We start from the raw sequence: 27,156 nt of genomic DNA on the forward strand, positions 1-27,156 counted from the left end.
TTATACCCGAAGTAGGGCAGAGCGAGGTCACGTGATCCGCATTTTGTTCAAATCAGTGTAAGGTGCATTCAAAGAAATAATAACTACAGAGTCAATTTTAAATCAGCCGTTTATTTATTGGACTACATATTCAGATCAAAAAACTTTAACAAATTCGTTGTTTACTATACTAAATTTACCTTATAATGAAAACAGTCATATGGCTCATAAGACCCCACAGGCGGGGTCTTTTGAACCACCCAATGGGGTCACTAGAGCCATTGGGTTATACTAACTTGACACATTAAAATATATGAAACATAGAAACATAAACAAACTTACATAAATTTCGTATTTAAAAAAAAAACACTTCAATAGTCTAGTTACTGTCACAGTTCATGCAAACATGAAATGCACTGACACCAGAAGTGCACTTATCATGAGCCCAATCTCAGCAACTGGGTCATTGTACCCACTCTTCTCGTGGGAGACTGATTGAATAGGACTCAGCGCACACTAGACAAAAATAATTATCCTCTTTGGTGTCTGATGGAAGTTTTGTTCTCTTTACATTTTTTTTCGTCTTCTTATTAACCTTTTCATTATTTTTCTTAAGGTGACTAAATATTAGAAGTCATTTGAACATGACTAAACATGGCTCATTCGACCCCGATTGTTGTGTCTCAAATGACCCCTTCTCCGAATTTCATTTAATATGTTAAATAACTAAAAATTTATTGAAAATAATTTATTTATGAAACTTAAAACATTAACAGTAATCATGTTAAAATCACAATATACTTACTTGATGACCGTATGATAATATTCGTAGTTTTTCAACCAAATTTCAGTGGCACGACGTTTTTTTACTTTTAGCTCTAAACTTCCAACATCACGTGCTCCTACCCAAAACAAATGCCGGCCGGCGACTAATGCAACAGTGGCGCGGGTCCCTCAACCCCCTGCTTCGTCTTATACCACCCACCCGTAGATATCACACACCGTGTGCATAATACTATAGGTGGAGCACTAGACCCCGCGGCTCAACAGACCCCGCTCTGCCCTAGTAATAAATATATCAGTATAAGATCACATCAAAAATATTATGTAAGGATTAATGTAATTAATTAAATAATTAATAATGTAATAAATTTTATTAGCCCATTTATAGCTACTGAATTTGTGCTTGCGCGAAAAATGAATTGAAATAATTTATTGTGAACGTGTAAAGTTTCAAAAATTTTAGATAAAATATAATTGTTGATCCTGGTCGTTCGATTGTTTTCCGATTTAAAATGTTATCTGAAGCATGCATATTGCTTTGATAGTACAAAACATGACGTTTTCAATAATCAAATTTGTAAACTTGAAAATCAGTCCGGACGGTCAAAAGTCATCAGGTCACGGACCTGGACAGCCAGAACTACGGAGCGCTTTTCCTGGATGTCAAAATCCACCAGGTGGAGGACCTGGACAGCCAGAACTACGGAAAATTAGTCCTGAAGGTCAGAAGTCACCAGGTCAAGTACCTGCAGCGCAGGAACCACGGGGCGCTTGTCCTGGAAGTCGAATTTCACCAGGTAGCGTACCTTGAGCGAAGAAACCATGGAGCGCTTGTCCTGGAACTCGAGTGGGACCAGGAAGCGGACCCGGAGCACAGGAATCAGGAGGTAGAGAACCCGGTATTCGAAATTTGCGGAGCGCGATTTTCATGCGTCCGCTCTACTGCGCGGTTGTTTCCAGACTGAGGAATTCCGCTAGCTGATTTTCGATTACTATAGGTCGAAGACATCAAGAGAAAAAAAATTGGTTTCGAACTTCAATACTATGTATGATGTATGATGTATGATGATATGATATGGTGCATAATGATTTTAGTCTTTACCTTTCAGACAAGAAATACGCACTTCATCTTCCCTGCCGATTCCAGACTCAAGCGGCTAGGCCCTTCGATGGTCAGCCGTTAACTAAAGATGCATTCTTTAGTTAACGGGTCAGCTAATAACGCTGCCATTCTGCGACAGTTGGATGATAAAAATTTTTGCTCGTACCTTTCAAATGTGTGTTGAAATACACTTGAAGTTTCGAGAAGCTTCGTTCTATGTCTCGCTATGAAAAAAAAAAAAATCGCCGACGATCCTCTTTCTAGGACTCTAAATCATAGATCAAAAATAGCGCATCCGTGATGTATTACAGTTACTTCTTAATTTTTTGCCATACGAACTCTTTTCGAAAAACAATTCTGCTTCTCTACCCAACGTAGATACTTCACTTGCGACTAGCTAAAACAGCGTTTCGATTCTACGCGTACGAAAATTCAAGATCGAGAGAGTAAATGAAAAGTTGTTCGAATAATTATGAATAATAATGCTATGGAATACATCGAGCGCGTGTCGAATAGAATCCCATTTCGAAATGAACAAATCTTTTACTTTCATATTACCGCCGATTATTGTAGTGATTTGTGTCTCGAAAGGTCTACGTCATAAACCAGGATCTGTTTAAAATGCATAAAATTACGAGTGGGTGAATAAAAGAACTGGAAACCGACACTCAGCCTATTAAGTTTTTAACCATCAGAAGATTCGTGGAAATAATCGAGAGTGAATTCATTCAATCCATATATGGACGTAATTTTGCGAAAGGAATCGATTGCGCTTAGTTTGGAATCGATTCGAGCAGCGGTTCCAGAGTTACACGGACGGAAATTATGAAGTTCACTTCGGGTTTTCGAGGAGGTGGGGAAGAAAAATAAAAAACTCAGAGCTACAATGTTCTACTATCATATCATTCAACATGTCATTATTCTAGTACAATTGTTCCGGTGTCAGAGTATAGTACCTTAAGAAGTGGCCAAATTAATATTAAAGACACATAGAAATGGAAAGTAATGATTGAATATTACGTAAGCAATCTGACAATTATGTAAAGAAATAGGAGTGCAATCAACATCACCCCAAATAGAATCTGAAGAATGTTGTATGCGATAATAATTACTTTAGTTGCTAATTATTGCGTACGTCTGCATGTAGCTACAATGCACCTGTACAGGTTACAATATGTATCATACTGTTACAATACTTTTTAATGTAACTTGAATTGGAATAAATAAATAAATGAAAATCTGCTCGTCTTCCTTCGGTTACTTTATCCACGAGGTTCCAGGTGTCTTTTCCGGTTTTCTTGGGGTGCAATTAGTCTAGAAAGGGTCATTTCAATCGATTCCGAGACCTAAAATTTTTGGCTCCGTAATCGTCGAAAAACGACAGCTAACCCCTTTGGATTTTTTCAGTCGAAAATTTGCCGATTCTCAAAAGTGATAAAATTAATCCGTTGATACCCTATGTCGACGTACTTTTGCAAGAGGCACAATTGCGCATTGTTTAAAGGCGCTGTGAGTAGCGGGTCAAAAGTTACAGCCCAAAAACGCGAAATTTCCTACGTAGCTTCGCCGCCGATGCTGCCACGAGGTTTTAAACGTATTTTTTCATTAATTTACGCGCTTCATTGATAAATTTTGCGACATCAAACTATAGCAAGAAGTTTTGTCTCTACTGTGGAAGGATTCAAACTTGGCGCAGAGAACCGCAGAACTCGTTCACTCATCGAACGGTTGTTTTGATAATATTTCAAAACGTTTGAGCTCAGACGGTTTGGTTGAAAGAAGGGTTCTTCTAGTTTTTCATCACACATGGTAAAACGGTAGAAAACAATAAAAATTTCAATTTTCGTGCCCAGGGTTTAATGATACAAAAATAACACACGCCGTCTCATTCAATGATATATAATATCTCTATTGATATACACATGCCTATTTTTCGTTTCACTGGCACAACAGTTGATAGCATTCTTGTAGATCTATACAAAAATAAGTAGCGTTATTTAAGCATGATTGGTGAAACTATAATCATTTTGTATGGTCTAAACTTGGTATATTCACTGAAAATTTGGTAGAGTTACAATCAGTATGCATATTATTTCAATACATGTGCCGCTGCGTCTGATAATCAACCAAACTAAAAATATCCGTATATACATGTACGGCATAATATCTTGAAAAAACTTTACCAAGTTTTCAGCATTACAGTGACGTAATAAAATCACAAGATATACCAAACAAATATAAAACATTTCAATTGGATAAACTCTCATTCATCGTAATTGTATTAATCAATGTAAGACATTCTATCAAGAATATGAGCAGATCAGACATACCTCGATGCGTTGGCGTTCAAGAACTCAACATGCCAATTACCAAGTCAGCCATTGAATATTTTTATAAAAAATAAAACTGATAGTATCGAATCATGAACGTAAATCCGATTAAAAGCCTAGTAATTGTTGTAGCACTGAAAGCCATTTCCGCACCGAGGTACATTCGTCTTCTCGAGAAGCCGCTATTTTCATACATATCGTTAACATGCTTCAAATAAATAACACGATCTATACGAAGATACATAGTTTAGAATTATTTGCATTTTACATTCAGCAGCCCATGAGAATATTACATGGATTCACCAGTGTTGAAAAACCGATCTGAATTTTCAGTGGATGTTGGTTGATTTGCTCTCCTCACATGGCAAATCCATTCGAATCAGCCTTAAAAAAAACAGCGTTCAATAATGACTCAAAAGTGAAGCTTCGTAATTTTCGATTTATGTAACTTATGTAATGTTGTTTGGCGTAAATAAAGCTCTAATCATAGGTTTTCATTCGAGATTCAATAAAGATCTTTAGCTATGCTCATCAAACCTTTACATTCGTAAGTACACAAGCCTTGTCTTGTTATAAAGAAATTTTCATCACTTCTTGGTAGATGCGGCCGGTTGTTTGGGGCTGCAGAAATACATATGGTTTATAATTACAGTTTGTAATATTTATTAATCTATCCCTCTCAAACAGATCATATATGACTAGTTTTCTTTTAAAACTAATTACGTAGAAATATAGAACAGTTATACAATTTCAGTTCTGCACTTTTTTGTAACAACAGTATTGAATCGGTGAGAATCGTTTTATGTACCCTGGTACAATATTGTTGCATTTCGCAACACGTATTTTCTTAACTGAAAAAATCGAAGTCAATATTTCCAAAATATGTGTACAATAAATATGTGAGATTTTATCGGTATAATATATAACAGCAGGTATTTTAATGCTTGAGGTTCATAGGAATAATATAAATATAAATACGATAAATGAACTTATCATGTTAAATAAACTAAAATCAGTATTAACAAGTTTAACACTCAGGTCCTATTTTATAACTATCACGACCTAAACAATCTATTACGATAACGAATAATTAATAAATTGTTAAAAATTGAATATCAGTATTGTTTTCGACTATAAAACACAGGTTTCAATCACTGGCTGGAATTTAAAAAATTGCATTTGAATAATCATTAGCCTCGTTCCTCATCTATCGATGACCATCAATAATGGACAAGCAAAAACATTGTAAAAGTTTTATGCTTCTGTCGCAATGTTACTTCTAAATGTTGTACAGATTTCAAGTGTTACTGTAATGCGATGATACAGATCAAAGATAAAGTGTGCGTGATGAAGAAGTCAAATTACAAATCAGGATAAGCTGGTATTACATATTTGAAACACGTTTCTGTAATAAGAGATCGATACCAGAAGTAATCGAAAATACTACTATTTCACGTATTATTATATTATTTTCACTAGAAGTATTATACTTTGCGAAATACTCATGGTAAAACTAGAATATAACAAATAAATATAATTAACAGAATACTTTAATTTCTATGGAAACTAATTGATAACAGACATATATTTCAGATTTTCTTTTTCTGAAGACGCACAGGCAATCTGCTATCCCTTGTTCTGGGACTTTCTGCCCTGTTACTGGTAGCTGTTTGACAAGTACTGAATTTATGACAAAGTTTATCAACTTCCTCGTCACTTGAGCTAAATCTAGTTAAAAATTTATTTCTTGTAGATGTCTGAACCTCGCTGCCACTTGATTTGTTAAAATATAATTTGGTACATAATCTTACAGGACTAGAAGCTCTAGTTGCTGGTGCGGTTCTGCTACCCGAAACAAAATTACTTCTCAAAGGAATTTTACTTATCCCTTGATTATGATTTACATCCAGTGCCGAATACCTTCGTATGGCGCGATCGGCGCGTGGCATAGGAGTACATTCAGTTACTTCTAAGCTGTGGCGTTTAAATTTATGTTTAACGTCTTTAACATCCGGTAATCGAGAGGTATAATTAGCGGAATAGCGTTTGTTCTTATCAATCGTGCTTTTAGATTGTAAAAGCTTTGACTTTTCCTTGTCCACGTACAGTGAGTTTCTTTTTGGTTTTTCATCACTAGATTTGCTCTGGTTGGGCTCGTAACCAAATTTAGTTTTTGCATATGATCCCGAATATCTTTTGGTCTTCAAATCCTCTTTGGAAATTTGTTCATCCGATTTGCCTGACATTTTCCCAAGACTGTAACCTTCTTCAAAATCGTCTAAATTGCGTTTTACTTTCATTGGATCACTAATTAGTACCTTCGGTTTAACACAATCTTCATATTCAGCAGATTGCCTTTTAGATTTGCCTTTGTCAAAATTAACACTGCTACGATGCGATCTATCGACACTTCCCTCTCTTCTGTTACGATAAATAATGTCCTGTAAGTTGGGTATTTTTGATGTACTTTGGCTTGACGATAACTGTGCTGGAATACGAATCCCCGCATCAACAAGAAACTCGTCATCAAGGAGAGTGACTGGAATTTCAGGCATTGAGCTAAAAGCCCAACAAGAATTATAGTGAGCTGCATTTGTTAGGGCCCGTAGAGCGGCAAAATCTGGTTCCTTATCTTTAACCACCTCGTGATTTCCCTTTGTTAGTAGAAAATCTTGCAACTCGTTTTTATTTTCTTTTAGATGCGTTAGTACAAAGGACTTAGCAAACTCTGATGTGGGGTGCCCATGATGCTTGTGATGCAGAGGTACGTTTAATTTCAAATACTCCGTATTAGTGTCAAAGCAAGAACAGCAACGCATAATTGGTTTATGTTCCTGTTCGCCTGAATTTATTAACGAGTATCTACTTCGAGAAATATCTTCCGCAGACTCTGAGCAACCGCATGCTGTTTTAAAATCGGTATTATGATTATCACCGGAAAAGTTATAATTAAAATTAACCGAGCTTACACCAGCGTTAGAGCTTGTGTGGTTGATAGTTTCCCAAGGGTGAGTTAGTAGCATGCTGTTAGAGGTAAGCCGAGCCCAGCTCGAAGTGAGATTGTTGCTAGAGGTACTAGAAGCAGACAGACACTTGTCATTTAGGCATTTTCCATTTATCCACGTTCTATCAGATTGTTAAATTATGAAGTAATTTAATAATGAGCTCTTCTGAAGATGAAGTAAGAATCAAGATCACGTTAAACGATCCTGAATAATTGACTTATTTCAATGTGCTACTTAGCTAAAAGTGTGTTATTCGATTTTGTAATTAGAAATTGTAAAAATAAGTGAACCGTCGCTCAAACAGCACAGAAAAAAAATATTCTCAACTCTTTCACTGAGCGCTGATTAAATAGTTTGATGTATTTTCTATTGGAAAGTATAGTCATTAAGAAATTCCGTTGAATCCATATAAGTGAATATGTAAATGTCTTTAGATGCATTACTTAAGACAGCAAATAAATCCTACCTTGTTTTTGCGTCTGGCATTCTCTTGTTGGTAATTGGAGCCATGCCTCCATCGCCTGCAATAATTAGAAAAAATTTGTAAGTAGGGATTGGTCAAAATGTATATTATCATTAGAAATCTGGGCCCAAATTTCGGTGACATCAATTTTTTATATCATAAGAATTCAATGCTCACGTTTAGGAGATGGTTGTTTGCTTGGCGGCTCAGATGAACTAGGCTGTTTGATTCTTGAATACTGGGAACTGTAAAATGTACACAGAAGTATAATTACAGTGTGAAAATATGATAATATTGATTGGATTAGTTTTAAAAGAATTGAGAACTTCATACACTGTTTCATGAACTGTATAAAAATTGTTAACCGTTGATAAATTCGGAAGTATTATTTTACTCACGACTGTTTATATGGGTTATCAACCAATGACAGACTTCCTTGTCTTTGTCTATTTGCCCCAATGGATGCTTCTGTACTTGGCTTTGGAGTAGCTGAAAAATATAAAAATTGTTGAAATTTTGTAGAGAAAAAAATCGTGAAGAACATGTTAGGTAATGGAATACAAAGTATAAGAGTTATACCGTTAAAGAAACATCAAATTTTTTTACCAAAAATGCTGCTACTCACTTGGGGATATTTGTTTAGGAAGACCGGATGCATTTGGCTTCCGCTGGGTTGTGGTAGGTTGATTTACTGTCGCAGTTGTCGCAACTGGCTTAGAGGAAGTCATTGCTGTTAGCTTTTTTTCTTCCTCTAGCTTCCTCGCATCATCGATTTCTTGACGAGTTAATTTTGCTGCAGGCTGAAACAGGTGATCTATTTTCACAATTCTGTTTCAGACATTTCTCAACTATTGAAAACTGTTTAAAATGGACAACAATATCACCTGGAAATTTTATTTATAATGTGTTAATTTATAAACAGAATTAAATTAATCCTAGAATACATGTACAGGGTCGTAAACAACCCCAGCTGACTTTTAAATGGTGCTCCTAAGCTAGAAACGGACATTGTGCAATCGATACATACACTAATACAACTAAACTTCAATGCAATTAAATGTGCTCTTCACCATTCGTTTCCTCATTAAACGAAAAGATCTATGTAATTACGAGTCCTATTATTGTTTTTCGAACGGTTTTACGAACAAGAAACGCGTAGGGTCTTTGTCAACCCCACTCATGAGTATGAAGGTAAAAAAAAAAGATATATTTTTAGGGTTAATCAGAAAATAAAAAATTGAGAAGATGAAGTAGTTTCAATTCACAATACCTTTACGTGTTGACCATCTTGTTTAACGTCAATACTGTCTAATTTGTGAATGACATTAGTCAATGTATATACAACGTCCCGATCTTTTTCAAGGCTCATCAACGCCCGCACGTTGCCTTCTAGCATAGCCAACAATCTTTTGTCATTTGACATTCGTAACATAGCTTTCAGCTGAGGTAGCATTGAAACCACTTTCATTCTGATATTTGCAACTGGATCTTCAGTGATGCTCAATAGTGTGGTATAGAAATTTTCTTTAAAGTAAGTTGTGGAGAAGATGATCATGGCTTCCTGCATCATCCGTATGTACAACATTCTAGTATAGCAATTACTACTATGTGCAAATTCTGTATAAATTCTATTCCGAAGCTCATTTCGTTGCATGGGTTTTAGATTATATCTCAAAAATATCAGCAGTAATCTGCCAGCAGCTAAACGCACTGGCAATGGTCTCTGTGGGCGAAAAGTAAATTACTGTGATTTAAGGTATACTGGTTAAAAAAGTGTTCACTGTTTATCAAACTTATATTTCTGTCTTGTCACTGTCCAAACGTTGGAATATGTACTTACCGCATTTAATGCTCTATTGAACACCATCGGAGTGAAATGGGAATTAATTAAATCACTTGGAATACATCGTGGTAAAATCTCAAGCTGATTTAATATCAAAGCCGAAAGTCTCCAGTTGTAGGTATTAGCAATTTCGACTTCACATTTTAAAATTGCTCTACACACATCCAAAATAGCTCCATCCTGTGAAAACACAATAATTAAATGACTTTGAATTTAAGATTTGTGCATCTACAAAAATGAACTTTAGAAAGCTGTACTGAAAGATCACTCTGAGAGCAAAGTTGACTTTTTTCCCTCATTCATTAATCATGAAAGTATTGCATGTGGTGGCATTCTTAAATCCAAATCAATTTGAATAGTTCAAGATTATACCTATTTTTTATACTTACCGTCTGATCAGTCCCAATTGTTTGACTCTGAGTCAAAAGATCAAAAGTTTGAGCCAAATGTGGCACCAGTCCTTGCAAAACTTCTTCAGAGTCATCCTTCAGCAATCTAATAAGCTCATTTTTTATCAATCCATTTTGCGAGCCCAGAACTTTGCCAACCTATGAAGTGAATGAGTCATGATATTTTCACGCGTCTGCGAATGTGCGGAATATGAAGCAAATTATTAAATGAGCTTCTCCACCAGATAATGACATTTTATGTGATAATCTTTTACCTCATGAATTCCACAAGCGATTGTTCTCCGGACCATGTAATACGGATCAGAAGTCAAATCAGTAAATGTCGGTAATATTATATCCAATTTTTCAAAGGTATTTAATGTGAAAAGACATATGGCCGGAAAGTTGAATGCACACTGACGGCGGCATTCCACATACCTTTCGTTGGTCTGAGGACTGTTGGCTGCCTAAAACCAGTATATGCAAAACAAGTTACATTCTTAAAACGAGACTATAGTCCATACAAATTGAACAACTTTTGTGACTCGTAGACGATGGCATAAAAATAAGATAGACTTATATGGAAGATTCTTTCACCATATATATAAGTTACTCATAGTCTTAGTTGTTAGTTTTAGTTTTGTAGGCATCTTTGCAATTTCAAATGCTCACTACTTTATTTTTGCCCAATATTGATATGGTACATAATAAAATGACTATCGAGGTATCTTATCTATGAAACAGTAGTGTACACGAAAACATAACTGAGCAAATTTTTTGAACTTACTTTATTGGCAAATGAAAATTCTTGTTTCATATCCTTATTCATAGATGGAATGCCTAGCTGGGAAAGTTGTTGGAAATATCTTATCAGCCAAGTTTTCTCATTGACTGTTAAGGCCCCTGGAAATGAATAAAAATTCATTGAATATACATAATGCATTAATTAATTAGCAGTATTAATAGTAATTGATCAATTACGTACGCTCAAGGCCAAGAGCAAGCCTGCCAAATTCTTGGGCAATTACACAGATCACATTATCGTCAGACTTCAGTGCACTTTCACATAGTTTTTTTATAAGGGGTGCTATGATTCCCTTTATTGTTTCTGTAATTATCAATTGAAATATTTTTTTGAAAGGTTTATTATCCAAAAAAAACTTTGGTCAGTATCAATGGGACTTAAACTTGCGCCATAAAGTCATATTCAACATTTTTCCATTAATCAAAACACAAATATTGATACCTTGTTGAAAATGAGGTAATAAATGTACAATGGTCTGGACAGAAGCGTGCCTCACAGTACTTTCTTCATCGCTGGCAAGTTCAACTAGTGATGGAAGTAGCGCAGGCTTTACAGATTCAACACCAAGACCCTGAGCAACAAAGCTCAGCTGCAAGCAGATACAAGCTCGCACATCACTGTTCACATCTTGACAGAGCGAATGCACCGTTGGCAGGACCTCCTTTTTTATTCTAAAATAGATGTAGACCATTTAGTTTTGTTTGATAGCTCTTAAAATACTGGATCTATCCATTACAAATAATTCTGAGAGTGATTTTCGAAATATTTGTTACAAGAACGGTCTGAGAACAGGTGATTACCGTGGTCAATATCGATCAGGTCAACATGTAATATACTCACAAAAGTGTGTCAAAACGGGTACAAATTTTTCCTAGTAATTTGCAGCATGTTATTCTAGAGCTAATTGGCTGAGATAACTGTCCTTTCGATATAGCCATAGGAAGGATCTGTTGGAATGATAAGTTTCATACAGCACGCTGTTATCAAAAGAGTTTATAAATATAATTTATGTAATTTATGCACGTTCAATTTGGAATTAGACTACTAGCATGGCAAGTTAAATTACATTACTCAAACTACTAGACGTTATTAATAAATTGCGTTAAAATTAAATTGCTTTTGTAGACATTCTATTGGTACTGAGTTGACAATTTTCCAAAGTCTAGTGTACACCTTTCACAATAATACACCAGATTGTTTCAGGTATAAATCGACCCTGACTGTAAGTCGACTACGAATTCTGAGACTTTACCACAATAAATAGTCTTTGAATATATCTGTTAAGTTAATCTTGCATGTAAGTCAACTACGAATTTCTTATGTCATATCCAATAGTAAGAACCTAGATTTATATTCGGAACAATACAGTAGTGTAAATGTTAGGTATTTATCGAAAATCTCTGAAAATTGTAGAAATTCATTCTCAATTTTTTAGCTCGGTTTACACACGGACTTATCGGTGATTAGTCCATTAAATTTTATTCAGCTACCTCGTGCCGTATGACTTCTGTAGGTAGTAATTCGATGACATCTAACAAGGTTTCCAACCACGCATGAGCGACCACTGGAACCGAGGAGAAAAATTTTGCACTGTTAGAAACTCGTTTAAAAATCTTATATGTTAACTGAGATAAGTTTGTTATACCCGGATCCCTGCTGTCCAGGGAGTTTAGAATGCTCTGCAAAAATGTTTGAGTAAAGGTCGTAGGATTGACCAATTTCTGTTCGAGAATTGTTTTGAAAGTCGACGAGGCAGCCATGTGGAATTCTGAGGAAGCATTCGACAGAGTCTGCTGCATCTTGGGAATTAATCGTGACACGCATAACTGTGCGTCTCCAGCCAGGAGCGTCGGCAGCGTATGTATTACACTCAACTTTTGTATGTCGTCACCTTTCCTGGAAAAAATTTAATGATTGAGCAAATCATCATCGTTTGTATTTATAAAGGCAAAACAAATTAACATGATTATTTAATTATACACCCACAGCAGAGTGCAAATTGCGAACATCAAAGGTAAGAAGATGAGGATGACGTGAAGGATGAGGTAACACAACAAGTGATATCAGGTGTTACAAATATGGAAGGATGCATATTGCACAATTCCAAGGTTAACCAACACGAACTGCCAGTGCACTGAAAATCGATTCAACCGCGGGATGACAGTGACGTAATTCTGCAACACCTTGCGAGCACGTCAGTGTGAGTTTGCAGTATACAAAAGGACCGAGTCCTTGATGAGGATTTCAAGGTCTCAAGGAGTTGCATAACGCGTCTGTAAAGCGGTCTTTCCATATCGAATTGTGCCAATTCTCGGCTAGCTGCAATTCAGTCATTTGGGAAGAAAGAAGAAAGGCCAAAACATTGGTCGGTCTCTCTCGAAACTTGTTTGAATCACCGAACAGTACTCGATGAGAGACGGAAGATAACCTGTACGTAATACATACGCTCGTAGATGGATTGAACTGATGGAAGCAGCCAGCGCGGCTGGTTCCAATTCATTTATCACCGATGTTTATTAATTTAGAAATTGATGTGCGTGCAAGCAGATTGCGCGGAGGAAAGGTATAATTAACGACGGGGGAAGGAGCGAGGAGCCAAAAGGCATGGGACGGGTGTATTTATAGTGTACAGATACAAGAAGCCCGTGGTTAGGCTGCTCAGTTGTATACGTACGAGTAGCAGCGGACAGACCATTGATTGCGGTTTCATGTTTCTTTTCAATTATATTATCTTTTGCCCGCCCACACTCTCGTATCGGTAAAATTTTTCAATCACGTATCTTCACCTCCCCCTGGCCACATCCTTCGCACTTATTCTACCCATCAATCACCCCCAACTTTACACAATATAATTTAATAAAACTTGAAATGCACGCGTCGCAGCCGTCGCAACTCGGAAGTACCAGGACACAACTCAGCGTACACACCGCGCGCAAACACCAACACGCAACTGACAACTGTGTGCGCACGGTCTGCCGAGGATGGCATGGGGGGGATACACCGCATGCATCACGAGCTCACCCGAGTCCTTTCGTGCATCTCCGACACGCCGCGGCTGGGACTATTTTTTTACATCTTTATTTGACTTCCTCACGTGAGTTCTTGACGCACAGATGCGTATGCGTACCCGTGCATACTTCTTACGTAGTAACTTGGCAATAGATTAGTACATGCACGTATATCTAGAGAGTTCACAAAGGACCCCCCCAACCGTAACTTGTCGCAGCAGTATTTTGACCGCTGATTGCTGCACGTAACGTAGGAACATACGTATGGGTATGCATTGGACACGGCACCGTTCCACGATTTGAAACCGACACGCGTATTATATTCGTAGTATGTACGGCCTGACTATAGGCGCAGGTATGTACAAGAATTTCTATTGCAGCTGGTCCAGTTTCTAATCGGAATCGACTCTACTGTAATTCCATAAGTATGTGTGTATGTATGTTACATGCTCAAATGTATCGGACTTACCATGGCTAGGGTAGCACGTGTTACGTTACGCCTGGTACAGAATTGCTATTATGCAAAACCGATCGTGATACGGGGTCTAAATAGTTCTATCTATCCTGTTTAAGAAAATTGTTAACCATTTTTGCATTGTAAAAACTCACAGTATATCTCTATTTATGCTATTTTGTGCAGATTGTAGAGTTATAAGTATTACAACGCATCGCAGCGGATTCGGGCAAATTTTTTTGATGGAATTTGAGAATTTTTTTTAAAAGTTTTTAACAAAGTATCAAATACAGGAAAATCTACTAATGTACAATTACCATTGTTGTAAAGCTTAGACCCGTCAGATTTCCTAGAATACGTTCCAACGTGGCTGTTAGAAATTTTTAATATTCCATTCGCATCTCATCTTCCATTGAAAGTCGTTTTTTTCCCGCGCACGTTTCATGCTCCGCCCTAGCTAGCAAGAGGCGGAATTTGTGCACCTTGAGAGATTCAATTAAAAAACGCCCCGGCAGTGCACGATTGTATATAAATGTGCTCGGAGAATTTGGGATCACGGATATGCCCAACAATAAACCCATGTAGACAAAAACCCGATTGCCGTTGCAGCGACACGTGGTTGTTACAGGCACATATGGACTACATGCAATGTATAATTACGTATAGACAGATGAACATTAGCGTTAAAGTTGAGTGATTCCTTTCATTGATTGACAAAAACTTCCAATTTCACTGAATCGTATCGAATACGACTTCGGCAGTGTGCGTGCAGCATGCGAAGATTTATAAGTCTTCCATGTTGTATTAATGCTTCGCCGATTCGTATCGAATGATATAAGCTTAATTTTGAATTCAACTTACATTAGCAAGTAGACAGCTCGTTCGATCGGTTTTTGATCTAAGCTGTCGTCCAAAGAGTGTTTTTGCAGCTGCTCTTCACTCTAAATCAACGAATTCATGGTTACTTTTAAAGAAATTGGTGTTTATACATTGGACCGATGGAAATGTCGAATAAAAATGGGTCCATGAAGATACCTTCAAATTTTTCTCTAGAGGTCTGTCTAATTGGAGACTTGCAAATTCGTCGAATTGCATGATTTTTCAATTTTCATCATCGAACTATTAACTCGTAACCCTAAAATCATTTACACATAATGGAAAACTAGGGTACATAAAATATTTCACAATTTTAAACAAAAACAAATCTATTCGGCGACTACGTTCATTACCTACCTTTCTGTCTTTCTTTACAGATCCGCAATTACGTGTACACAATGTGCGCGCGTAAATGCGCTACTGAGATACCTTATCTTCCCGCATGTTTTAAATCCTTTAATGTACTGCAGAAGCATTGAAAATGAACAACGATAGTATAAAATACGAAAGATATTTACTTTGATAATATGTCGTATAATTTAGCTAGGTAAGGAGTATACATAAACTATTCAATCGGCGTTGTCCATATTCATCGGTGTGAATGTTTATAAATTTAGCAATTATATAAAATTATACAGTAGTATTATATGTATAATAACGTATATTATTTACAAACGAAAAATCGGAAAATAATCCTTTATATTTAATTCACATAAAACTGTAATGTATATTTTTAAGATTATTCGCACATAACTTCGTCCCATGTACAAAGCAGCATTCTAAATGTGTTAAATATAAAGACCTATTGTCTCATGTAACTAATTGATAATAATTACTGTCATGTTTATTGTATGTGTAGACAAGACTGGTCATAATTGAATTTTTTCCGCACGGTCGAAAAACGAAAGCAAGATGACGAATAAATATTTGAGTGGCTGCCCATAATATATATGTATATCTATACGGTGTCTAAATTGCATAACTCCTTTTTCGTTTCAATTGAACGCATCTTCGGTGTATGAACATGACTCTCTGAAATAGAGTAGTAGAGGTAATTTTTGATGAAAATTTGAGGAAAATAGTTGTCGAATTTATGCGTCGTTAGAGTAGATTTGTAGATGTGTATCTTTCACGAATAAACTTTTAGAATATCGTTTCATTTCCAAAAAAAACTGTTTCAATAAAAATGAGCTTGCTGAAATCTATTTTCCGAAAGGCTTGGTTTTGCAACTGGAGACATCAGACTTGGGTGATTGTAAAGGAATAAATAATAATAGAAATACAGCAGTGTGAACTTTTTCTATGACACCGTACTGTGCGTGTGTTCGTATTCTTTAATGAAGAAAGCCGAAATTTACGGGAAAATCCTTAATTTAATAAGTTTTAACGAATACATATTTTCATTAGACGAACAAAAATATATGAAAATAATTAGACCACTGGTAATCCTGTGTCAAGAGAAGTAAAAAAGTGAGAATTAACAATGTTAAAAATTTGTTTGATATTCATCTATACCTGTCATAACTCTCTGTCATTACATTACTTCGGGCTTGATCACCTAAAAGAATATATAAACACATAACTTATATTTTAAAATAAAAATCGTATATTACCTCGTTTCGAGTCTTGTCAGTATATCTTTAACTTAAGCTTAATTATAATTTTCATATATACGAGTATCTTACCTGTAATAATAAGTATGTTAAGGTTGGAAGCACCCTGGAACTCATTGTCAGTATAAAAAGCTGTGATTTATCGCGTACACTACATATATCAACAATCTGAATACAATATTCTCTAAATATATAAAAGACACATGTGTACATAACATTATAGTTTTGGAGCATTCTTATTCATTTAACAATAATAATATTAATAGTTAAAATAATAATAATAATAATTTTTATTTTTATAGTAATAATTATTATTATTATCATTAAGGGCAGATCCCGCAATAGGTGAAAAATATGTCTATGCCTATTTGTTATATTGTGATCTAGACTTACATCGAAGTATATATTCAGTACTTTTCTTTCTAAATATCCTTTCGGACGTTTTCTGAGTTTAGACTAGGTGAACCATCGCACTGCAGGACCACGTATTTCGACAATCAAATGTGAACAAACTTAACTGTTTCGAGTGTGATACATATGTGTGTGTGTGTGTATGTGTATTGTATGTATTTATAAAACGTTAATCCGCCAGATAACTACATATGTAGTATCTATAGTAAAATATATACTCCGCCTGGTTCCTTATCATCAACCTTAAACAATGACCTTCTTAGTTCAAACAGTCCAAGGCCGAAGTCGTGTATATGTAACGTATAGTATTTATACATGAAGAAATTCGAAAAACCACCTCGTGGGTGAGAGCATTGATTGCAGACACCCGATAACCAGGCTTGAAAAATCAATCTTACAAACAGAGATAATCGAATGACTAATTTTTGATTTCATACCGCGGCTTGAAAAACGACCAACATAATACAACAATTATATAGATCAGTTCCCTGCACGAATTGGAGTTCGACGACGGCAATATTACATCTGAGGCGCAAGTTTGATCATTCGCATAAAAATGTCATCACGCGTTCATCGCGCTAAGCTATAGGTATATACAACGAAGACCCCTAAACGTAGCTCTCGTCATCCACAATGGATCTCGGGTATCCAAGATGTCTCGTCGTGATTGGGGCACGGGGCTGCGGCGGGGGTCGGTAGGGGGGCGGGGGAGGCAGAGACCTGGACCTGCTGGCGATTTTGTGCCTGTCATCGAGGCTCATATGCACCGGTGGCAGATGCCTGAGTCTCGGAGGTAGCGGCGGCGGAGTATCGGGCCAAGTGCGCTCGCCGTCGTCCTCATCCCCGTAAATGTCGATGGCTTCGGCCTGCTTGAAGGAGTAAAGATCACCCTGCTCTCTGGCGGTGTAAATGTCGTTTATCGTCTCCCTGTTGCCGTATATATTGTTCTCGGATTTATTGTACTCATAGTGCTCGCTCCGAGACTCTTTATTCACGTATATCTCGCTTTTAACTTTCTTGAACTCGTACAAGTCGCTCCCGGAGTGATAACTGCCGTTCTGAGACACCGGCGACTCTCTGTTTATGTACGCCTCGGACTTGACCTTTTTGAAATCGGCAAAATGGTCCTTCTTGAAGTCGTACCGGTCGGCGGACAGGGGTGAGTCACGGCTGTTCAGATCCTGCTCAGAGTCGTGTATCGATACTCGCTCGGTGCAGGCTTCCTGCTGCGACAGCCTGTCATACTCGACCCGCATCTCCTGCGCAAGATCCATCTGTGACCTGAACATGTCCTTGCAGTTCTCGACGTTTTCCTTCATCGAATCTTGCCGCATGAAATCTCTCCGGTATATATCCTTGTCCTCGAATCTCTCCTTCCGCTGTTCCTGCTCCTCGAGCTTCGTTCTCGGCGTTCGTTTCAGCTGCGCTCTGAGCCAGTCCTGACGTTGGAAATTCGGGTTCGGATGCGCGTTGCCCTTGTCCTCGCGGAAGTTTTGACTCACGTTACTCTGGTTCCCAGACGCGTAACCATTCATACGCTCCTCCCAGCCACTATAAACTCGCACGTAAGATTTACTCGACTTGTCCTCCTTTATCACGGTCTTGTCGAAGCTCGATGTCGACGCGTTCACAGTCGAATCTTCCGAACCGACCGGCGACTCTGGGATGAACAATTGACAGTCCGACAAGGTGAGACCCGAGTCCCGGGATAACGACATGTGATCCTTTCGCGGCGGTTCCGTCAGGTCTAAACTGTCCAACGAAAGACCACCTGCTGCAACAAACCAAATTATTATGCACTCGTAATGACATCGCTTTAAAATTTACATTTACATTTCATGTCATAGCGACTAACGCGGTGGACACAATTGCGTAATATCAAAGTTAGACTTACAGTGTAGACTATCGGTGCTTTCCTCGGCACCGCTGTCGCTCCTCTCTTCGCCAAGGAGTTGGGTGACTCCTTCGCCGAAGAGGGTCTCGCAGTGGCGTATGAGCATTTCGGTCAGCGCCGGTATCGCCCTGCTTTGATTAACGGATGGGCTGGGAGACCAAAGGAGGCTGGGTCCGCAGCAGACGCCGAGGTTACTAGCGCACATCAGGTTGTGCTTCGACCGTCTGGCAACGTGATGCAAAACGCATATCAAGTGGGAGAGGAGGGTATAGTTGGCCTTGGGTAGACGGTCCAAAATGCTGTAACGAAAATGAGAAAAAACGTTGTAATAAAGACTCGCCGTAACAAGGCGTTAATCAAATCCCGCAACTATCGCGTTAGCGCAATCATGCCTTAGACATTCACCGTCTTGCCAGATAATTCACCTTTTTATTGTTTGTACGGAGTTAGCAGTGTCCAGACTCGCCATCCAGAGTGGGAACAGGTGTGACGTCAGTAGGGGGTCGGGCAGTGACCTCAGGAAGTCCTTGAGCAGTGCCGCGACCGCGATCACAGGGGCATCTTCGAGGCAGCTCGGATCCCCCGTCGACTCGATTTGGTCCCTGAGTTCTCTGACTATCCTGACGTTGGCTGATTTCCGGAAGATTCCCTGGGTGAAGGGGCCCTTTGCAAACAGTTGCTGGAGCATTACGAGCACGGGTTTCGGCAGTCCGTTTTCGTCGAGCCTCGAAAGATTCACGCCGAAGATGCTGGGGTTCAGGGAGAGCGATCTCCTCAAGAGGCCGGAGATCTTCGACTTGTTCTTCTTTATCGGGGACTTGAGAACGGGCCTCAGTATGAAGTGGCAGTTGTCGTGGCCGCTTTTGTTGCAGTGTTCCAGGTCGAAGCCCTCCTCTGCCGATATCGTGTGCCGCAGGTTTGACAACTTGATGGCGAACGGTCTTTCATGTCCGATCAGCGGGTACGGGGACTCGTCCGATGACGTTCTAGCCCAAAGCTGGAACGGTCCCTGGAGGTCCAGCAGACGCGTTGCTAGATTGACACACGCGCCTGCGGTCATCTCTGGCCCAACCATGATCGTCTTGCACTGTAATCGAGCAAAGGTTCGGCGTCAGTTATCACAGATATGAGACAATGAATGGTAGAGACTGTTCTACGCAATGACTTTCAGTTTTCAGAGCGAAAAAACTTACTCGGCAAAACATCTATAAAAGTATGCGAAGTGTGAGTATTCGGTTCGATATCTGGGGTATGAAAAAAGCTCGAAGCTTGTATGTGAGAAACAAGAGAGAAACACAACGTGCTCGAGCTGGTTGGTCGAAAATGAATGCGTCGAAGGCGAGTAGCATGACCCCGCGGTAAATAAAGCTAAGTGAAAAATGTTTCGTTGCATTAATATTTGAAGGAGCAGGTATGTGTACTTACATATTCCGTGTTGGTATCGCTGTCGTGGTAAACGACTTGAATGTTCGTGTCTGGAGGCTCCTTCATGCTCTCCTCTCTCACGAGTTCCGTAAGCCGTCCCCACCACAAATCTCTAGCTGCAGCGGTCCTGTTCGGTAAAGAAGAAGCGGAGAATGTGTAAAATGGTATTTCTTTTGGAGGAGCGATCGGGAAATAGTTTCAAAAACTTGCTAAGCATTTATTGCTTGTAAACTAACATGAAAGTCGCTACGACGTTCGTCGTTGGCCATCCCAGGACGAAGCTCGTATCCTGAGACTTGTTCGACTCGGCAACATCCTCGATATGACCGGCCGTTAACCAGAGTTCGCTCATGCGGACAGACTGCTTCAATTTGAAGTTACCGCCACTTCGTGCTTTCGCTATCAGAAGGAGATCCGAGAAGAGGAACAAGTGTCTCTCCTGGGACTGCATTCCCTTGAAATTTCAACGAAAAAATATACGTCAGTACATCTACTCGACACGTAGATATGCGCATATAAAATCGCAGACTTGTATTACACGTAGGTAGTATAAACTCACGGTGGTAAACTGTACAGGTGTTTCCAGCAGAAAGGTTCTCGGTGGTGACTTTGGAGCTGGAGCGCCATTAGCCGAGTTCAGACATTTTTGTGAAAGTACCCTCGTCAGCCGTCCAGTGCTACCATTAGTCCGCTTGCGTATCAAGTTTTTCATTTTCTGAAAAATAATTGGACATGAAAATCGTTAGTATTTTTTCAAGATACCTGCTGCGAATGCGCAAGTACGTATTAGAAAATCTTCAAGTCGCGAGACCTGGAATGACGTAGATTCCATTAGTATGGTTAGGCAGTCCCTGGATAAACAGGTATAAGGTATTTCTATATATTTCTCCTTCTTTCGTCGGGAGTAGAAAGTTTTCAAACACATATATTTCCCAATCAACGGAACAGAACGGAAAACGTATGTTACAACAAATACTCCGCGTACCCGGAGTACACTGCATGAGACAAACCATGCGGCATTCCGTTTCGTTCACGAAATATTCATATGAATGTAATAGGATGTGATTGGTTTGAAAAATATTGTAAATGGCCTTGCCGATTTTTCGAAAAATAAATCCGATCCCTAAGCTTATCAGATCGAGTGTTGCACGTCTCTGCTATGTACGGTACCCCACGATGCACTGCCTCAGGTCGAATTCTTGACTGGCAAATAGAAGTATCGCGTGACATTTTCGTAAAAATGATTCTCTCAGATGCATCAAATTGGGTAAAAAAAAGAACAAATTTCATCCACAAACTGTGACGTGTGACGGTCGTTACTCGTTGTCGCGCACAGCATTGACGCATAACAATGGTTATATGGTTCGCGAGTAAATACAATGGTACATTTCCTGTAATAGCAGCGGGCGCGACCTTCCGTTTGTTCGTTTGCAATTGAACAGAGTTACTTTTGTACTACCTGTACTAAGAGAGTGTCGGTCAAATTTTACTGCGTACAGGCAACTTTGCACACATTGGCGATTGCTGGAGTATTGTAGGTGGGTACATTTTACAACAGAAAGCAATTTTGCCCGTAATAATGAATTTCAATGCAGCTTACCGCCAACTCGCGACAAGACGCCGAGTGGAATAAGAAAAAAGTTGAAAGAATTTACAGAGAAAAAAAAATATGTATATATATATATATCGGAGCACCGACAGTTAACAAGAATGAAAAATATATTCGCTGGATCGTTGGCCTCCTTGGCGCTCCAACCGTCGCTGCTGTTGCTACAGCAATATCTTTCTCCTCGCATTGCAGGTCGCCGTAGAGTCATTATTATACGGGCTTATCTTTTGCGCCAGGAGAAGCCGATCTCCATGGTATGATACCGTACCGCTTCATCGATCCCGCGGCAAAGGTACAATTTCATTATTCCTTGTTGCTGGAGGTGGAGGTGGAGGTATCGGATGCATGAATTTTATGACGAAATAGGCAAAAGATCACGGCACTGGTGCAACGCGGCAAGTGGACGTTCGCCACGCTATATTATAGCGGTATTAGGTGCCCTTATTTCCGCTCTTCGTTATACTTTCCCGTCCCGCCGCGAGTCAGTAGTACGTGTAAGGTAGAGCCAGACCCGCGAGGCCGGTCTGAATTCCTAGCAATTTCTCAACGGCAAATTGGCGTGAATTTCTTTATCCCTATCTTTAAAGACACGCGGCCTTTGACACGACGCCGCACGTGCAGTTATCCCGCTCTTCGATCTTTTACTTCTCATTTTTCTCTCTTATTTTACACCTTATAAACTCTTTTCAATTCTTTCTTTATGCTCGGTTAACTCGTTCCAGGACCGGTAAGAAGCATTATTCCTTCTCGTTTGTGTTTTTTTTTTTTGATTTTTTTTTTTTTTTTGTTAGTTACAATCGAGATAATCGGAATCGCTGAGGTTACTTTGAAACGTAATACGAGGCTTCGGGGTCGAGATCGGGTAGCGCCGCATAAACCAGTTATTTCACGATTGCATTGCGATATAGGTAGCTCAATGACGTCATTACCGATAAATCGATACCCGTACGTATCCGTTGCAGAACGTGATTCAGCTGACGTAATTCAGGAGCTGGATCAAAAATTGGACTTGATCGATTATGCGCCAATTTTTGTTCGAATATTGACTTGAAAATCGTGCATTGCATCGACGCGAGCAGCTATATTGAGCAATGAACAAATACTGGAAATTGCATCCAGCAAAATTGCATCAAGTTTCATCAGCGATCATCTCAAAACTACACATTTGTCGACTCATTTCCGTTTCCATTGATTTATAAATTGAGCAATTCGCACCTACGCATACAGCCCAAACAGAAATGGTATAAGAAGCGTGAAAAGCTAAGCAACCGACAGGCATAGAAACAATATTACGAGGCGCAAGTGCAGACTGCAGATGCGCCTGAAGGAAGGTGGCATTGTCCCTGGCGATACGGGATGTGAAAACGTAAGCAGCGTGGGCAATGGCATAGTGGTGTGAGCGATTTGCATATTGGGCGTTACGTAGGGCGTTGTCAGTGCACCGGGGATTACGAACCATTAGAAAGATTAGTCGGCACATTTGGCCCGCCTGTCGCTAGAGCACGTGCGATAAATGTGTCATTCGTGTGGAGGCATCGCGTCGCGTCGACGACTACAAAGGGTTTCATAATAGCTGATATACGTTCGTACCAGCGCAGAGGGATGGACGGACGGATGGATGGAAGGATGGATGGAAGCATGTTGGGACATACGGCGCACGTCTAATCCAGCAGTAGACGAGGAGAACCGCGAGCACACGTGTCCGTAGTTATCCAACGGCGGCGTCGAGGTCGAGGTTGAGCTATGATAATTAGCCCATTATCATACACGATTTCGAAGTACCAGTTTCCGAAGGGACAGAGACTTGAATATCTTTCTCTTTGTGCGAGCCGCGTACACGAAGCCAGCGACATTTTCGCGCTGCGGGTATACATTGTGCGGGTAATATATGAGACTTGTGCTGAACTTTGCACTTAGCCATAGATTTTTCAATGCGAATACGCAATAGCACGGAGCCCCGGAGTGTATTGTAATTATACGAAAGTAAAAGTCACGCTCGCTCACCGTAGTGAGAACATCCCGCTCGTGGAGGCGCAGATTGTCCCCGGGGAAGAGTTCCTGGATTCGGTGAAGATCACCCTCCAGTTGACCCCGTTGTAGGACCGCTGCGCTTCCTACTCCATTTCCGTTCTCCACAACGTTTCGGGCCTCCTGCCCAAGGTACCTCTCGTATTCCGCGAGCCTCTGCACCTGGAATGAGAGAATGGAAAAAATTGAATTGCCGGTGAAAAAACTCGTTTGGAACGTCTGATTATCGATTTATCAGCCGAAGAATACGTCTGAAAATATATCGTTTCCCGTTGCGGGTGCAATTTTATATACGAATACAATAGATTCGTTCTTTTTCGTGATGCGGCTTTTTTCGTTAATATCATTCGCATCGAACCCACAGAGAGAACAGAAGGATATCCAGTCGACCAGGGGCAGGCTGAGTCGGAAGATATAAATGGGTTTGCGGGATATCCTTTGAGTAAACCTCTCGGGTTCAAAACGATGCCCGAAGTATAAATATGAATGGTAAAAGATTAAGCAATTTCAGGTTTGCAGATGATATCAGGCGTTTGATCTATAATGACGTTCGAGAGAGCGTACAAAGCCCGTTATTAAAGTTGAATAAGAAGGTGCGTATATAGTGTGAAAAAGAAGCTGGATCGGAGAGATGACTCCACAAAAAGCCGAGGTAATGAGCAACGGAATCGACAGCCATTCGAGCGATTATTGACAGATTGAAGGATCGGATTCACGCGTGAGTACCTACCGTGCAGGTTTCTTTTTCTTGCAGCTTAAAGTACATAAGAAGCTCCCGTAGAAGAGTAAAATCGAAAAAAAAGGTTCGGGCAAACGCGCGACAAAAAATAAAATATAAATAAATAAAAATAAAAAAAGAACAACATGAAAGATGAAAATCAAACGCACTCGATAAAGCAAACCGTTGAAACTATCGGAGTAGGCATGAATGATGATGGCCCTGGAGAACCGAGCTGTAATCTCCGTATACCGATGATGATATCGTTCCGATCGTTAATGACCATCCATAAGCTACCGAGGTGCACGCGGTCTCGAACTTAAATAAAGAGCACCATAGTGGGGTACCTGGGAAAAAAAAGCCTCAGAATGAAAACTACTTCCACAGATGAAAACCACGAGCAATGTGACTGATAGCACGGGTGTGAGAAATCGAGTTATTTTCTCGGCTAGTCAGTTGAAATCACGGTTAACTGTAAGGACAAAGACCTTATCTGGTAATATGAAATTATTAATTTTGTCTGCGGTTCCGGCAATACATCCTGCATCTTGTATATGCCGAATCAAATCAGTGTAGCGTATCATTGAATTTTGTACAATATATGTATGTAAACACAAATATTGAATATTGTAGTGCTAAGTTACGCTCTTCTTCGTCGCGGTGCGCGCCGAGTGACTCATACGTACTTCGTGTTACTACGACTGGTTGAATCACAGTTTGCTTTGTGACGATGCCCCCCCCCCCCCCCCCCCCAGTTCGTATTTTTAAACGAGGAAGCGCGTATTGGTGCGATATGCCTTCATGGGTGTGGGTGTAACGTGCGAACACATACCAGAATGAATGTACGTACATAGGAAAGGTATGAAAAAAATTAGCACTCTGAGAACAATTGATGGCATGGATTCAGTAGGACGTAGTTAAATGAAAAAAATATGGTAACGTTGTTACTTCAATACTTATATGCCGAACATGAACAATATGTAAATTGTTATGTGATTTGATCCACGCAGAGGGTGTAAAGGGAATGAGATTTCAGCAAATTCCCTTTGTAGAAATATTCAACAAACCCATCGTACTTCAGATACTCTTTTTCCTTGACGCATGCAAACCCGACCATGTCACGATGATATTTTTGTACGATTATGGGGTAATGTCAGGAGGCACGAATCAGATTGAACTCAATTCGAACGCTCCTTAAGTCAGCATCACCTGCGCAGGTGTGTATGAACTCGGAGGTGTAAAGCGTACTACGGATGTGCTAGATTCGGTAGTTTGTTATCGTAACACGTTTCCCCTCAAGGTCAGTCTGTGGTAACAGATGTTAAGCTGGGTGTTCCACACCGTATGTATACAAGGCGAAACAGAACAGCGTGTGCTTTTTCGTAAACAGGTTTTCTCAAACCGGTCGTCGTCATGCACGTCGTTCGAGAGTATGGAGGTGTAAGTGTACCCTGCATACTGCGTGTGATTTGTGATCAAAATTCGGATCTTGAGACGCGCCCCGCGTGTGCCGGAATAGCGCGACGCCGATGGTTAGATCTTCACGGTAAAAAAGTTTAACAAAGGCACAAGGCGTGTACCGTTGCTCTCTACATAAGAGACGACGTGATAAGAGTCTCCAAAAGGACAGGAAGAAGGTGCCGAATTAATTCAGCTGGAAACGGGCCATCTTGAACCCTCGTCTATTGCTACACATGTACGCTTATGAGAAGGAGAGAGAGAGAGAGAGGGAGGAGAGAAAAAGAAAATAACTCGAACTCACCTGCAGCGTCATGCTGGCAAAGTTTTGAGAGTAGTCGGAAACATAACCGTCGTCGTTATCGAACACGTTCACACGCTTGACAAACATTCTTTTACAACGAGTAGGCATGCACGCGTTTCGTTTGACACTTGTTTATTGAGCGAATGTACTTGTAACAGAACATGTGGGTTCGAAGTTAGCACCTCGATCCCGACTTAGCATCGGACATTCAGAGATCAACAAGAACAACGATAATTTTTTTCAACTCTAGCGTAGACAACTAACTGTATCCTAAATGATAGGCTTGCCTTTTTCAGCGACAGTCGTATACCGTTCAGAATATTAGCACACGGTTATTTTCAACTTATACGTAGGTATTTGCACTTAGAGACCCGGGGAAGCCGGCTATCTCACAGACTACATCTTGTCGACTGGTCCGCGTCTGGTTTCTACGCTCATCTTTTATGCCCCGGCATAACTTCCGATTCCGCGACTTCCGCGAATTCAGATCTGACTACTTCCTAAGATGACGCACTCGACTTCTCAGTTTTGAAATGGACATCGTCTCGCGAGGCACGGATCTCTACGATCATTCACTGCTCCTACCCGTGTCACACACCTCGTTTGTTAACTCACGTGCAGATTGAGTACCTCGGCGTGATTCACACGCGTCGTCGGCC

General features: G+C 39.7%; 2 protein-coding genes across 10 annotated transcripts in view; both read right to left on the reverse strand.

Annotated features, from left to right (window-relative positions):
* Window positions 1–3,704: 3,704 nt before the first annotated feature.
* Window positions 3,705–13,644, reverse strand: LOC124214538 (serine/threonine-protein phosphatase 4 regulatory subunit 4). Of its 4 annotated transcripts, none has more exons than XM_046616903.1 (16): window positions 13,374–13,644; window positions 12,345–12,595; window positions 12,190–12,263; window positions 11,540–11,646; window positions 11,141–11,370; window positions 10,880–11,002; window positions 10,682–10,797; window positions 10,170–10,361; window positions 9,895–10,053; window positions 9,503–9,685; window positions 8,933–9,385; window positions 8,288–8,462; window positions 8,061–8,151; window positions 7,840–7,907; window positions 7,666–7,720; window positions 3,705–7,269 (listed from the first exon to the last, which is right to left on the reverse strand). In XM_046616903.1, the coding sequence occupies exons 2-16, from the start codon at window positions 12,496–12,498 to the stop codon at window positions 5,784–5,786; spliced, it is 3,666 nt and encodes a 1,221-aa protein (XP_046472859.1). In that variant the 5' UTR covers window positions 12,499–12,595; window positions 13,374–13,644; the 3' UTR covers window positions 3,705–5,783. The 4 variants fall into 4 exon arrangements, with proteins under 4 accessions (XP_046472859.1, XP_046472851.1, XP_046472879.1 ...); XM_046616895.2 differs by lacking the exon at window positions 13,374–13,644 and adding an exon at window positions 12,686–12,726; XM_046616923.2 differs by lacking the exon at window positions 13,374–13,644 and adding an exon at window positions 12,686–12,723 and having other exon boundaries at window positions 3,705–6,753.
* A 1,906-nt stretch (window positions 13,645–15,550) lies between these two features.
* The window catches only part of LOC124224690 (rho GTPase-activating protein 20), a 156,765-nt gene continuing 145,159 nt past the window's right edge, over window positions 15,551–27,156 (reverse strand). For 4 of the 6 annotated variants that reach the window (XM_069138111.1, XM_046636784.2, XM_069138113.1 and 1 more), the window contains 7 exons: window positions 23,994–24,179; window positions 20,940–21,095; window positions 20,617–20,834; window positions 20,381–20,507; window positions 19,381–20,042; window positions 18,956–19,254; window positions 15,551–18,835 (listed from right to left, as the gene is read on the reverse strand). In XM_069138111.1, coding sequence (XP_068994212.1) covers window positions 17,670–18,835; window positions 18,956–19,254; window positions 19,381–20,042; window positions 20,381–20,507; window positions 20,617–20,834; window positions 20,940–21,095; window positions 23,994–24,179 — 2,814 coding nt within the window. In that variant the 3' untranslated portion in view covers window positions 15,551–17,669. Of the gene's footprint in view, window positions 18,836–18,955; window positions 19,255–19,380; window positions 20,043–20,380; window positions 20,508–20,616; window positions 20,835–20,939; window positions 21,096–23,993; window positions 24,180–26,497; window positions 26,628–27,156 lie in introns of those variants that run through there. The other 2 variants (XM_046636785.2, XM_069138112.1) reach the window with 2 other exon arrangements.

This window comes from Neodiprion pinetum, chromosome 1 (genome assembly GCF_021155775.2).
Source record: "Neodiprion pinetum isolate iyNeoPine1 chromosome 1, iyNeoPine1.2, whole genome shotgun sequence".
NCBI lineage: Eukaryota > Metazoa > Arthropoda > Insecta > Hymenoptera > Diprionidae > Neodiprion > Neodiprion pinetum.

Bases quoted from the DNA above. Each gene is read 5' to 3' on its own strand.
- LOC124214538 (XM_046616895.2), bottom strand. From the start codon at position 12,708: ATGTTCGCAATTTGCACTCTGCT. The intron at 12,264-12,344 runs GTATAACAAACT...CCTCGGTTCCAG, and splicing joins CCTGGACAGCAGGGATCCGG to TGGTCGCTCATGCGTGGTTG. The intron at 8,152-8,287 runs GTGAGTAGCAGC...TATATTTTTCAG, and splicing joins TCCTAAACAAATATCCCCAA to CTACTCCAAAGCCAAGTACA.